We start from the raw sequence: 15990 nt of genomic DNA on the forward strand, positions 1-15990 counted from the left end.
GAGAAAACTTCCTGATTGGTTAGAAATCTCTCGCCACGAGGGGAGTTTTGCAGTGAATTTAAATTCAAAATATGCTTCCTAAACCCCTAAAAATTCGCTATCTGAAGTAAAGTACAGCCTACCGAGTGTGAGTAGAATGATATTCACTGTTCGGACGCTTGCAAAATGAAAACGAACTAACTTCGAAAAAGCGACAAGTAAGTCGAGATCAAACCTACAATATTACATTAGTAGCAACTCACCTTTTCTAGGATCCTTTGTCTTGAACCTTTATATAAAATTAATTTTCGCCCTTAGTGTAAGGCTGGAATTCCACAAGTCCTCACTTCCGATATATAGATAGATTTTTGCCATGTGTGTCCCAATACAGGAGATTTTAATACACGTTTGTCGCAAGTAAAGGAACACAAGAGTCAATCCTGAACACGAGGCAGATAATTGAGAAATGTTGCGAGTTTTGTGTGCCTGTGTCTATTTGTTTGTGATTCCATTGATTTTAATATCGTTATTGAAAGGTCTCTATAACAACAACTTTGCAATCATAAAGATTGATGGTGACTTCTCAGAGTTTTCAGTGTGACAAATGGAGTAAGGCAAGGTAATCACCTCAACTCTACAACTATGTGGAGTACGCCATCAAAGGAGCTCTCGAATGGTGCACTGGTGGAATCTCGATTGGCGGCAGAAAAATAAGCGACCTGCGCTTCGCAGATGTCACTTCACTCCTCGCTGGTAGTGAAGTGGAACTTACTGACCTGATTATAAGTGTGAAGGACATTAGTCTTTAAGAGTATTATAGCCTAGACATCAAAATGAAAAAGACCAAACTAATGGTAGTTAACAGGCAAAAATCAAATCCAACTTACAGGACGCTTAAATGACCTGGTGATAGTACGGGGAACTGATATACCTGGGGTCAGTCATCAGTGATACGAATACCTGTGAAAAAGAGAAAACAAAGTGTTGTCCTAGGTCGAGCTGCAATGATTAAACTTATTAAGATTTGGCAGAACCGCGCAATACAAAAACTCCGAATCACTAGCGTTCTCCGTCTTTTTGTTCGATTGTGAGGCGTGGAATGAAATCTAATGACAGAAATCGAATCGATCCGTTTGAGATCTGTTATTGGCGGAGAATTCTACTTACAACTCTGGACGGAAAAAAGAACAAATGCCTCCATTATAGACGAAGTAAGCATTAAGAAACGTCTATCTTCCCATGTAAGTAAATGTTACTTCCAGTTCTTTAGCCACAATTTCAGAAGAGAAGGATAGATTAGGAAAATACTATTTTGCAAGGCAACGTTGAAGGCAGTAGACAACGAGAAATAACAGCAAGTAGATGGTTAGATCAAGCGAAGATCACTGGCTTACCTCTTCGGATTACATTAAGAACAACTGAACACCGATCTGAATGGAGAGATCTCGTCAAGATTGCTACACAGAAGTGATAAATTTAATAAGGTGACGACGCTCAGCATCGAGCAGAACGACTGATGATGATGATGAATTAAAACCACCTCGACTTCTTGATCGCTATTTCCTCAACAATCACATTTTAAAAAGTGTTTATATTTTCTTTTTCTTCTTGGTATATTCTCAATACTTGGGTTAGACACTATATAAATTATACACTAGTGTCCAAAAGTTAAGCATAATCACTAAACGAGGCCATACTGACTGATAGGAATGTCAAACGGATTGTTGAACAAACGGAAGCCGACTCACACACCATATGTCACACAACTTGTCCAAGAAAACAGTGTCAGAAAGGTTCTGATAGCTAAGGTACACCTTTGACTACTAACAAAACTTGGCAATGTCTTCCACAACAAAATATGCTGTTAATAGGTTGTATGGTTACCCCTAACGGCCACTCATGCTTCACAGCTACTTGGCATGCTCTCTATCAGATGGTCCAAGAGCTCTTGTTGCAGTCGACCCCATTCCTCCGAAAGGGCAATGTGAAGGTCTTGAAGGGTCCTTGGTGGAGGCTTACGGGATGCAATTCGCCTCCTCAATGCATCCCAGGCATGTTCTATAGGATTCAGATCCGCAGACCTCGCTGGCCAGTCCATGCGATGAATGTCTTCCCAGCCAGAAATTCATCCACCAGAGCAGCGCGATGTGGTAGGGCATTATCGTCCATTAAGAGGAAGTCTGGACCAACCGCACCTCTGAAGAGTCGAACATGTGATCTCAGTACCTCATCCCTGTATCTCCGAGCGTTAACAGTGTTCCTCGGACCACCCATGAAGATGTGCAGGTCCGTACGGCCATTCAACATGATGTCGCTCCACACCATGATGCCACCACCACCACAATACTGGTCCCGTTCCACGATGTTCCTGTGGTTGTATCGGCTACCCGGTTCTCTCCAGATTAATGTGCGACGGGAATCGTTCTGCAAACTGAAGCGGGATTCATCTGTGAAGAACACATGCCTCCATTCATTCATGGTCCAGTTTCGATGTTGACGGCTCCACAGTAAACGGGTCCGTCTCTGATGGGAAACGGCAACCCCTGAGACAGCTGTAAGCTCTGCCAACAATTGTTTTGTAGGTGCACTCCGATTTCGTCGGGCGGTTAAGGCCAGATATCTATCGGTCCTGCTGTGGGGTGGTTACCCTTGGTCGACCTGGTACTGGCCTACGACTAACATCTCCTGTGTCTCGTAATCGTCTCCAAAGCCTGGAAATGACGCTTTGTAGCATATTCAAGGATACGGCGACTTCGGTCTGTGTCTGGCCTGCGGCCGAGTATTCTACCCTGCAAAACGGGGTCCAAATGGCGTCGTTGTGCCATTATGTTGTCACGTTCACCACGAGGCTACACTCCGCACACTATAACAGGGCAAACACGACTGAAGGAATATGGGGAGCAGGCACTGGCTGTGTTTACTTTGCGGTTACGCCGCTAGTCAAAGAACACTCCTTTCCTATACATAGCGAACGCGTGAGTTTGGTAGGTGCATATGTCGTGCAATTTGCGGTCTATTTCCTGTTGCACTGCTTACTCGTAACTTATGGACACTAGTGTAGATTTGGATTAAGCCGAGTTTAATATCTCTGCTCTGAAATAAGAACACAATCTTAACATGCTAGGAAAGCAAAATTTGCTCTTAAGTTTTTAGAAGCTGGGGCCGTACCTTAATTAAGGCCACAGCCGCTTCCTTCCCACTCCTAGCCCTTTCCTGTCCCATCGTCGCCATAAGACCTATCTGCGTCGGTGCGACGTAAAGCAACTAGCAAAAAAAAATTCTAGAAAATTTCCTCAGTATGAAGATTATTATTTGACAATGACCTCTGATGAAATGGGAGCAAACTTCATTGAAGTAGGCTACATTAAACAGGTTGAAAATAAAGATTACAGAACTCTTAACTGGGTTATTAATGTATTTAGGGGCTGTAGAATGAATGTAAAGGAGAAAGCTCATATGTCTCTGGTAAGACCCCAAGTAGGGCATGGTTCTAGTGTATGGTACCCAACACCAGGACTACTTGATTCGTGAACTGGAAAAGATCCAAAGAAAGCAGCACGATTTGTTCTGGGTAACTTCGGACAAAAGAGCAGTGTTACGAAAATGTTGCGAACTTTGGGCTGGGAAGACTTTGGAGTAAGGAGACGAGCTGCTCGACTAAGCGTATATCCCAAACTGTCAGTGGAGAGGTGGCGTGGAATGACATTAGTAGATGAATGAACTTGAGTGGACCTTTTAAAGGTGAGAAAGATCATACTATGAAGATAAAATGGTTATTCAACAGGACAAATTGGGGCAAATACTTATTTTTAGGAAGAGAAATTAGCGACTGGAGTAATTTATCAAGGGGAAAATGTATGATAAATGTATGTCTTCTTTGCAATCATTTAAGAAGAGGTTAGATAAACCATTGATAGGGAATCTGCCACCTGAATGACAGCCCTAAATGCAGATCATTGATTGATTGATTGATTGATTGATTGATTGATTGATTGATTGATTGATTGATTGATTGATTGATTGATTGATTGATTGATTGATTGATTGATTGATTGATTGATTGATTGATTGATTGATTGATTGATTGATTGATTGATACTCCAAACAAACTTCGAACTTATCCCGGGTTCAATGGCTCAGGCGGTTAAGGCGCTGGCTTTCTGAGCGCAAATTAGCAGTTTGAAGCTGCTGAAATACGTCTGCCCCGTGCCGGTAGATTTACTAGCATGTAAAAGAACTCCTGCGGGACAACATTTTGGCACATTGGCGTCTCCGCAAACCATAGTCAGTGGGGCTTATGAAACCAATTGGTAACATTATTACTTTCAATGTGTTCATGAAAAGATCAAAGCAAGCTTTCAGCTTCACTTGACTAGTGATATCAATAGCATAGCCACGTGGAATCCGAAACACGAAGACGTGACTTATCAAATATCTCGTATGCATTGACCAGGAGTTGAACCACGGCCACCTTGGCGAGAAGCCTGTTGCTATGTCACTCAGTTATCCATGCCCCTCTTTGATATTTATTCTTTTCATGACTTCATAATTCCCTAAGTTGGATGAATTATACTTTATGTGGCTCATAAACTGTGGTTTACAGTATAGAATTCCCCATATTGGAGGACTGTAATGTTTGACAACGGATAGTGAGTTCAACATCTCGTACTAACGAAGTAATTTCTGAGTGAACCATGGCGCTCTGACATGGCTCCTGACTGTCGACGCTGGACAAGAGATGGCGGGCAGGCGGCGGCCTAGTGAAGGCGATCGAAGGCGCCAGACTCGTTCCCAGCGAGTAGCGTCGAGGCTCGCTGGCCAGAAGCGCCGATATAATATTTCTGGGGACCCGTCGCAACCCACCCCTCTTTGCACTTGTGTGAGTCTGCGAGAGGGTTGAGCAGCGAAAATGGCAGAGAAACCAGTGGAACAGTACTACACTCCACCACCCAAATTGGGAAAATGGGAGGGCTTCAGGACGTTTATGTGGAATTCGGAAACTTCCCAGTTCTTAGGTCGCACAGGATCAAGTTGGGGTAAGTTTTTTAAGAGAAAAGCTGTTTTTAAGCAATGTTCTTCATTGATTTCCTCAATAAAGATGTCGATAGTGGAAACTACTGGTCGCTGAATTACCACTGACCGAAGACTATGGGATTAACCAGTGCTGTCATTCAGATGTTACCTTCCTACAAATATTTGCTAATTCAGATCTTATGCAAAAGTGATTCACATCTTAGACAATCGTTTTCTAATAGCCACGATAATGTTACTAGCACAATTGTAATTTCTCCTGGAGAAGTAGAAAAAACATTTTTCCGCAGCATGACACCAACATTTTCGTTATTCTTGACCGACAGATTATTATTATTATTATTATTATTATTATTATTATTATTATTATTATTATTATTATTATTATTATTATTATTATAGCACATAAAACTCATGATTGCTAATCCGAAATTATTTAGCTCCATATAATATACATCTACCTCTTATTTTTTTTCTACAACTATGATGAAAGCTGTTGATTAGGCTGAATGAACACAGTGATTTTTCAATAAGGAATAATTGTAACATAGTGTTAGACCTTCCTGAGCCATTGTGAAATTTCAAGGACTGCATCGTGCCGATGAAACTACATAAGTAATGCTGACTTATGTTGGTCTTTCATCTTTCAATAGCGCTGTAATCTAATTTTAGACTTCGTAGCATGTTTTACTAAACTGATCTTGAAATTATGTTTGTAATAAAGAATAATATGTAATCTAATCTCATATCTTTGTCCGGCTACTCGGCTAAATGGTCAACATCGAGGCCTTTGGTTCGGAGGATTCCAGGTTCGATTCCCAGCCTGGGTGGTTTTAATCCCAACCACATCTGGTTAATTAATCTAACTCAGGGACTGCCTACTTGGCCAATATGCACGCAACAATACTACCCACCAAAGAAATACGCAACAGTGAATATAGGGTTGGCGTCATGAAGGACATCCAGCCCTAAAACAGGGCTAGATCCACATTTTCTATGCAATTCGTACCCGCGACCCTACAAGGGTATGGAAAAAGGTGGCTGAAGAAGAGTAATCTCAGACTTATAGTTTTTGTTTAATTTCTTAATTCTTTTATACACTAGATGTCGGACTTGTCGTTGATGGGGTAGTTTCTGTATAATGACATCCATGGGCGCCCGCAAGGGGGGCAAGGGGGGGCACTTGCCCCCCCCCCTGGAATTCTAAAAATGTTGATGTTCAATTGTTTAATATCATACCAGATTATTTCATAAACTGAACTTACTGACAGTCATCTAGCATCTGTTATAACTGGAAATTTCTGTAAACACTTTAATGTTGCTGACGTTATATTGGTTTTATATTCAAGAAAATTGTTAATGTGCCCCCCCCCCTGGAAAAGATCCTGCGGGCGCCCATGATGACATCTAACGGAGATGAGTGGTAATAGAACCTCGACTAACAGCAATCAGTGTAATGTCATCGTTGATACGTTTTACTGTAGGCCATCACGTTTTGTTTTCTCACCCAGGCTTCCAAGCCTCTCATTTAGGATTGCTTTTTCCCCCTCATTTTTCTAGTGATCGTTCCTTCATGGTTTTCTTCTCATTTTGATAGTCTTCTTTACTACCTTCCTGTTCAATACAGGCTAATGACCACGCGGTGATTTGATTTAATTTAACCACCAGCTAGATCATTATTATGACAACTCAACAATATTTCCACGTCAGCGATGCTCGACGTTGATGGATTTAGCAAAAACCTAAATTCGTGAAGCTCGGTAAAAATGTATCGGACATAAGAGATTAAAAAATATTTTTGAAAGTAATTGTTGTTGTGTACACCTTTCAGATAAAACACTTTCTTTCCAGAGATATTTAGAAGTTTCCGAAAATATAACAATCGCGAATATATCCCTTATTATTATTATTATTATTATTATTATTATTATTATTATTATTATTATTATTATTATTATTATTATTATTATTATTTTCACAACGTTGTCTCCAGCTAGGGAGCGCGTCTGAACTTATTTAGCAGATGAATTTGCTTTTTTCTCTTCAAAGAATCTCTTCATCCTCTCGTTACGATTTTTCTTCCGTTCTTTCGTCTATGCAGTGCAGTTTCTTCTCTTGGGTTTTCATCAAAATGATGTTTTGTTCACTAATGTTCTAAAGCTAGCCCTGCCCAATACAATTTCGTCTATTAAGTTGATTTCTTCAAGATCTTTTTCAGTTTCGATTATCCAATTATTCTTGCCTTTTAGTGAGGAGGCGTTAGTAAATAACATTTTAGTATGCCATTCATTGCCCATTCTTTGGATATGGTCATAAAATTTCAATCGTCTTCTTCTGGTAGTGTCTGATATGTTCTCAGAATGCTGGTATAACTCAGGGAAACTCCTTTTCATCCACACTCCTTGTATGCATATTGCGCCAAAGCATTCCTAAGGATTTTCCTTTCTTGTTTTGCTAAACTTTTTTTTTTTTGCTAGGGGCTTTACGTCGCACCGACACAGATAGGTCTTATGGCGACGATGGGATAGGAAAGGCCTAGGAGTTGGAAGGAAGCGGCCGTGGCCTTAATTAAGGTACAGCCCCAGCATTTGCCTGATGTGAAAATGGGAAACCACGGAAAACCATCTTCAGGGCTGCCGATAGTGGGATTCGAACCTACTATCTCCCGGATACAAGCTCACAGCCGCGCGCCTCCACGCGCACTGCCAACTCGCCCGGTTGCTAAACTTTTAGTAAGTGATCTACCCACCCCCACCCCCAATGATCAGGGTTTCTGATGAGTATAATGCTAATTACTGTGTTATAGTGTTTTAACTTAGCGTTCCGAGATACTGATTTTGTTGTTGTACCTGTTCCATGTCATTCTATAGACCTTTTGTAATTTTGAAATTCTTTCTTCGTTTGCTTTACGATTTAATCCGGATAATTGTATGATTTTTCCGTAAGTATTTGCAGTTATTTATCTGAGTATTTTTTCCAAAATGAGTTACCAGAGGTTTTTTCTAAGTTCAAGGAGATCCTTCCATGTACCTGCTTTTCTCATATGAAATTTGGAGTCCACTATACGTGGATCTGTACACATCCTGAAATCTCATCTGTTCGGACCTTCATAATTTAACAAATCCGCATCACCGCTATATTTCTATATGATAAAACATTTTATACCCTGATATGCTTTACTTTTTCCATTGTGGCGACCCGTAATTGCGGGAAGTCGTTGATTCGTTGAATAAATATATATATGCAGTTGCATGAAGTTTATTCAGGGACTGAATTGCTTCTTGCCTATTGTTGGATAGAATTAGTAGATCATCAGCGAAGGCAAAACATTTGATAGGAATTTTACCTTTGACTAGCTTGCCAATATTAATCCCTTTTGTTTCCTTTTCCCAGATTCACACTACTTTCTCTAGTACAATATTGAACAATAATGGAGACAAGCCATTTCTTTGCCTGAACCCTGAAATGGTTCAGAAATTTCACCTAAGAACTTAACTTTCGAGGTGGCTGTCAGTCAATGTCTCTCTGATCAAATTTATTGCTTTATTATCTACTCTAAATTCGTCTAGAACATCAAAAAGTGTTTTGTCTATGTAATGAATCATATACTGTTTTGAAATCTACAAAAACTGTTACAGTTTATCTGGTTTTACGTATTTGTAAGATGGTTTTGAGATAAAAAGTTTGTTCTATACATGATCTTCCTTTCCTGAAACCTGCCTGATATTAAATTTTTAGGTGATCTGTTTTCCTCTCATGTCTTGTGAGTAGTGCTTTGGTGAGAATTTTGTAGGCAACTGTTAGCAGTGATATTCCTCTGTAGTTATTGACATCAGATGTATCCTCTTTCTTATGTAAGGGGTGTATTAGTGCACACTTCCACTCGCCAGGAACCATTCCTGTAATCTAGATATCTTCAATAATAATATTATTAGTGATTTAAAAGCACATAAAACATAAAAGATCAAATATCATATTTTACACAGCTGTTATAAAGTTTTTTGATACAGCTAATATTAACGGAGAAATTTGATTTTTTCCTGTTTTGGTCCGCGAAATATTGCTCCGCCTCTGTGCACTAATCAAATAATACATAACCCAGGGAACTCTCGTGATATCCCTGAACTTAAATAAAATAACGAGTTTCAAGAAATTCTGTCGAGCATTTTTCCCATGCTGTTCAGACAAAGATCCACACAGAAAAATATTCTCAACATATTGTCGACTTTTGTACACCTAGTTCAAAGCACGTTTGTATAGATAACATTACAATTGTATTTATGGTAGATGCCAGTTTGCCGTCACTTTTCGCCATGTCCATTTTCTTTTCTTTTTTTTTTATTCCATATTTTTCCTTCTGCATTCACGATGTCTATATTCCACTCCCATAAAAAAAATTGATAAAGCTCTCCTTACTAGTATGCTCTGCTCACACTTTTTTTTTTCTGGTGGTTTAACGTCGCATTAACTCTTACAGGTTTTTGGTGACGCTAGCTAGAATTCAGAAGAGAGTTGCTCAGCTGGACACACGTTGAGGCTAGCCCAGTGCTGCCGAACTAGCCTAGCTTATCTGAAATGCGGGCAGCTTACGTACTAAGCGTACGTCACAGTAAAAATAAAAGGGCTCTATAATCATAAGAAAAACCGACCTTTTACTAATAATCGAGCTTGTTTTAGGCTCCGCTCGATATTAATTGACATGGTTTTATTTTCCTATTTTTACACATTCAAAAATAAACTGACACGTTGTAAGTTTCGCGTTACAATGCACAAGTATGTACGGTTGAAGCGTGCGAGCTACGATTTATAATTTCTTCGATGGGGATGACAGAATTTCCACTAAGAAAAGTAAAACTCATGTTATTCATTCAGTAAAATAAGAATTTGAATGTATAATTTATAATTCATTCAGTAAAACTTAGTATAATGCTTGATCTTGTAGAGTGTTGTAATGCTATGTGACTTTTCCTGTTCATTGAGTTTCTGAAAATGGTATTTAAAACTTATCACGAGACGTCCATTGATAAAAGCTAGTCTCTAAACATCGAGTGAGTTTCATCACTAGTGAAAACACAGATATTTATTATCAAAGTTCAATAACACTGTAAATGCAATAACAAGTAGGTATACGATAAGTCTTCAAACAAAATAATCTAACTAATGTTGTTCTCGGTAAACATGATTGGATTGTTGACGAGTTTGCTAGATCATTTAAACTCAGCCAACAACAAGCGACACTTCATCCCATTTCTTCTTATTATGTTAGGAGTGTTTCTAAAGCACACTCCACTTAAAGTATAATAGTGAAAATTGTACTCCACTGCGTAGAGTACAAAAATATTTATTGTATCCGGTCAAGTCCGCCTCTGTGGTGTAGTGGTTAGCGTGATTAGCTGCCACCCCCGGAGGTCCGGGTTCGATTCCCGGCTCTGCCACGAAATTTGAAAAGTGGTACGAGGGCTGGAACGGGGTCCACTCAGCCTCGGGAGGTCAACTGAGTAGAGGTGGGTTCGATTCCCACCTCAGCCATCCTGGAAGTGGTTTTCCGTGGTTTCCCACTTCTCCTCCAGGCGAATGCCGGGATGGTACCTAACTTAAGGCCACGGCCGCTTCCTTCCCTCCTCCTTGCCTATCCCTTCCAATCTTCCCATCCCTTCACCAGGCCCCTGTTCAGCATAGCAGGTGAGGCCGCCTGGGCGAGGTACTGGTCATACTCCCCAGTTGTATCCCCCGACCAAGTGTCTGAAGCTCCAGGACACTGCCCTTGCGGCGGTAGAGGTGGGATCCCTCGCTAAGTCCGAGGGAAAAACCGAACCTGGAGGGTAAACAGATGATGATGATGATGATGTATCCGGTCAATAGACGAAAATAAAACAGAAATAACTAATTTCTGACGACGTAATTTACTTTGAAAATAACCTTATTTACGTCCACTGAAAATAAAAATAAATAATAAAATCATTCACTTAATTTGTTATGGTGGAAACCATCTCCTTTCAGTTTCGACTCAGGTAATTTATAACTGTTCAGTTTTCAGTCTCTAGAAACTAATTAACGATTAAATAACGTTAGGAAATACCTGAACAAGAAAACATTTAACAATGGATTATACCTGAAAAAGGAAATAATGTAACTATTCGTTCTTGAAAGAACATCATCAGAATATATCAAATCACACTTATAAATATTTATTTTTCAATTGTTTATGAACTAATGAATATTATTAAAAAGTGTAAAACCATTTATGTCAAAACCTGTGTCACACTTCTAATAATTTTTCAAAAGTTATAACTTACATTAATGTAGTTCTTATCTCCTCAATGCCGTAGCCGTGTTGAAACATCGGATCCCGTGAGATCTCCAAAGTTAAGCAACATTGGTCGTGGTCAAGTTTTGGATGGTTTGCCACGCGCTGTTTGGTGGGGGTAAGGGAATGGAGGAGCGGAAAGGAACTGGCCACCCTACCGCACATAAACTCCGGCTCAGGCACACCTCTGCGGAGGTTCGGACCTGCCTTCGGGCAGAATACACACTTACCTTACTTCCCCTCAATGGTGGACAAACTCCAAAGAGGAGTTAGACAAGGTTGTGATTTATCTCTATTGTTCTTCAACCTTCATTCGAAACAGCTTTAGAACATCACCAAGATGGAGTAAAAGTAAATTAAAATGATAAGATATGTGAATGATACGGTCATCTTGTGTGACAATTTTGATGATCTCCAATTCCTAGCAAAGCAAAATTACAAAGTCAAGGCCCTTGGAGGGATGGAGGGCAAAGGATCGAACGTGGTGTGGTACAGTGGTTACCTCTACGTCCGGCCGTCTTTGCCCTTAGAAATTAAATTCGTACTCATTTTTGGTGTAGGCTGAGTAAACCTCAGAGTCATTTGTACCTCCGAAAGTGGAAATCTCGTATCTTAAATTTTTCGACTTAACGTGGAATCAAACTCACGTCCTTCTGGGTGAACCGAGCACGCCTTTTACCGCCTCGGCCACGCAGTATCCATCTCCTGCTCAATAATATTAGTACAGTAAGTGAGGAAATGGGGCTAAAAATAAATGCAAATAAGATCAAGTTCATGATCTTCAGCAGTTATGTCAATGCTGAGGCAATCTTACAACAAAACAAACGACAAATTGAGAGGGTAACCACTTTCAAATAGCTGAGTGCCATTGTCACTGAACTACTTCATTCTGAGAAAGAAGTGAGGCAGAGGATAGCAATAGCACGAAGAATATTTACGGTTTTCTTCTTTTATAATGACTACCAAAATTTAACACTTCGACAAAGATGATCAAGTGTTCTATATGGTCAGTCTTGCTGTATGGTGTGGAAACATGGACCCTCAAGAACATGTCAGTGAAACGCTTGGAAATCTTCGAAATGTGCATCCACCGCAGGATGGTCGGGATTTCATGGGCTGCTCTACTAATGAACCAACAAATACTAAGAGAGGCAAGGGCAAGTTGGGAACTCATTCGAACAATAAGATTTCTTACCTTGGCCACATTTTCAGATATGACCGTTACCTGATCTTACAACGAAATGTACAAGGCAAAATACAGGCTCGAAGAGGCGTCGGGAGGAGACTAGCATCATGGCTTGGAAACATCAAAGAATGGACTGGAATTCACAGTGTTGAAAGAATTTTCCATCCAGCAAGAGATCGCACAACAATCACCACAGTGATCACCAACGGCACCCGGACCTGATATGGTACTTTGAAGGAGAAGAATGTGAATTCATAGAAACTGATTATATCATTCTATTTTCAATCAAATTGTTTATTTTTTAGGTTTAATCTGCTGCTTTACTTTTGAGGCATTTTCTAAATGTTATTTAATCATAAATTAGTTCCGTCAAACTAAAGAACCTAACAGTTATAGATATTCACTTAATACTAAAATGAACGTTTGCCGTCCATTGGCCTTCATGGCATGTGACGTAACCACAACGTTGCTGTTGCTGAAGCGCACACATCGATCGCTCGCTCGCTCGTCCACTTATATGATGTGTGCTCGCAGGACGAAAAGCTCAGTCTGAGCACCTCTGATTTAGAAGACAGGGGAACAGACCCGGTATTTGCCTGGTGTAAAAATGGAAAATCATGGAGAACAACTTCAAGGGTGCCGACGGTCGAGTTCGAACCCATTATCTCCTGAATGCATATTCACAACTACACGACTCATACTTTCATATATTTTTATGTTTGTTTTGACAATGCTTTCTATTCTTCTTCGTCTTCTTCTTCTTCTTCCTTTCATCATCCTATTCACCTGGCATTTCTCCGTATTCATTGGTGTCAGCACTAATGTGGATTAAACCCAGTTTTACGACTGGATGCCCTTCCTGACGCCAACGCTATGTGGAGGGATGTTTCGATATTTGCTTGTTTCTGTGGTGGTTGGTAGTATAATGTGTAAACGAAGATGTGTGTCAAGACGACCACAAACACCCTGCCTCCGAACTAGAGGAATTAGCCAAACGCGGCTAAAATTTCCAGCCCGGCTGGGAATCAAATCCAGGGCAATATGAACCGACGGCAACTACGCAAACCATTCACTCAGAGAGCTGGACTGCCTGTATTGTCTGCATTACTTACTCTCCTGTTCGACAATTATTTTCAACATTCTCTAGTTATTTCTACTTTTAATTGTCCACCTCCGTAGCGTAACGGTTAGTATTATTAGCTGTCGTCTGAGGGGGCCCGGGTTCGATTCCTGGTACTTCCAGAAATTTAAGAATAGCAGGAGGGCTGGTATGTGGTTGAAATGGTACATGCAGCTCACCTCCAAATGAGATGTGCCTGAAAAGAGCTGCACCACCTTAATGTCAATATCAATCAATACTGATCTGCATTTAGGGCAGTCGCCCAGGTGGCAGATTCCCTATCTGTTGCTTTCCTAGCCTTTTCCTAAATGATTTCAAAGAAATTGGAAATTTATTGAACGTCTCCCTTGGTAAGTTATTCCAATCCCTAACTCCCCTTCCTATAAATGAATATTTGCCCCAGTTTGTCCTCTTGAATTCCAACTTTATCTTCATATTGTGATCTTTCCTATTTTTATAAACGCCATTCAAACTTATTCGTCTACTAATGTCATTCCACGCCAACTCTCCGCTGACAGCTCGGAACATACCACTTAGTCGAGCAGCTCTTCTTCTTTCTCTCAATTCTTCCCAGCCCAAACATTGCAACATTTTTGTAACGCTACTCTTTTGTCGGAAATCACCCAGAACAAATCGAGCTGCTTTTCTTTGGATTTTTCCAGTTCTTGAATCAGGTAATCCTGGTGAGGGTCCCATACACTGGAACCATACTCTAGTTGGGGTCTTACCAGAGACTTATATGCCCTCTCCTTTACATCCTTACTACAACCCCTAAACACCCTCATAATCATGTGCAGAGATCTGTACCCTTTATTTACAATCCCATTTATGTGATTACCCCAATGAAGATCTTTCCTTATATTAACACCTAGACACTTACAATGATCCCCAAAAGGAACTTTCACCCCATCAACGCAGTAATTAAAACTGAGAGGATTTTTCCTATTTGTGAAACTCACAACCTGACTTTTAACCCCGTTTATCATCATACCATTGCCTGCTGTCCATCTGACAACATTTTCGAGGTCACGCTGCAGTTGCTCACAATCTTGTAACTTATTTATCACTCTATAGAGAATAACATCATCCGCAAATAGCCTTACCTCCGATTCCACTCCTTTACTCATACCATTTATATATATAAGAAAACATAAAGGTCCGATAATACTGCCTTGAGGAATTCCCCTCTTAATTATTACAGGGTCAGATAAAGCTTCACCTACCCTAATTCTCTGAGATCTATGTCCATGATGATTATTTATATTTCCATGTTTTCAACATCTTTGGCGTCTCATGCCTTCCTTCCCCAAAATTGAACGAGACAGCTTGGCAAAATCGCTTCCAATTTTTCATGATTACGCGTCTGGTCTTATCCGAACATGGTAGGTCCTTCAAAGAAAAAGAAAATGTCACGTCTTTAGGTGTGCACTGTTCTAAAACTAGAGGGCCTTTGGCTTACTATTAAACTCAAAGTTAAGGCCCATGACTATCTCGGCAAGCCGCATCATCAACCCTTTCCTGAATCTACAACCATTATCAGTAACTTAATTTAGGTTCTTTTCATAAGTTTATTTATATAAACTTTCTCTTAATATCACAATTAACATATCGTCGTTACGCCTGTAGAAATCGCCATGTGAAATATTTCAGCTTAGAACGTTGGCCGGTAAGGTTCTGTCATCTAAGATTCAATATTGTGCGATATTTGTCAAGGAATTCTCGCTTTTTTATATTGTGTGTACTTCGGGTTAGTATTTCTACAAAAATATTATCACATAGCGGTTTTCACAGGTGCTGTACTACATGTTACAGTGTTACGTCTTCCAGTATTCAGTCTGTAAGCCTCTGTGAATTAACTAAGCGTCTCCACATTCCTCCATTCCAATATTCTTGTCTTTCTTCTTCTTCTTCTTCTCCTTCTTATTATTATTATTATTATTCTTTATCTGCTTACCCTCCAGGGTCGATTTTCCCTCGGACTCAGCGAGGGATCCCACCTCTACCACCACACAGTGTCCTGGAGCTTCAGACTCTGGGTCGGGGATACAACTGGGGAGGATGACCAGTACCTCGCCCAGGCGGCCTCACTTGCTATGCTGAATAGAAGCCTTGCGGGGGGGGGGGAGATTGAAAGGGATAGACAAGGAATAGGGAAGGAAGGAAGGAAGTGGCCGTGGCCTTAAGTTAGGTACCATTCCGGCATTTGCCTGGAGAAGTGGAAAACCACGGAAAAACACTTCCAGGATGGCTGAGGTCGTAATCGAACCCATGTCTACTCAGTTGGCCTCCCGAGGCTGAGAGGACCCCGTTCCAGCCCTCGTACCACTTTTCAAATTTCGTGGCAGAGCCGGGAATCGAACTCGGACC

The 15990-nt window shown here is 40.5% G+C and overlaps 1 protein-coding gene across 2 annotated transcripts in view; it reads left to right on the forward strand.

The window, feature by feature from the left end:
* Positions 1-4859: 4859 nt before the first annotated feature.
* The window catches only part of LOC136877064 (sodium/potassium-transporting ATPase subunit beta-2), a 130747-nt gene continuing 119616 nt past the window's right edge, over positions 4860-15990 (forward strand). For both annotated transcript variants that reach the window (XR_011018599.1, XM_067150880.2), the window contains exon 1: positions 4860-5015. Coding sequence is in view for 1 of the 2 variants with exons in the window: in XM_067150880.2 (XP_067006981.2) it covers positions 4889-5015 (127 nt within the window). In the remaining variant the exon portion in view is untranslated. The remainder of the gene's footprint in view (positions 5016-15990) is intronic.

Source organism: Anabrus simplex, chromosome 7, assembly GCF_040414725.1.
Source record: "Anabrus simplex isolate iqAnaSimp1 chromosome 7, ASM4041472v1, whole genome shotgun sequence".
In the NCBI taxonomy this organism is placed as follows: Eukaryota; Metazoa; Arthropoda; class Insecta; order Orthoptera; family Tettigoniidae; genus Anabrus; species Anabrus simplex.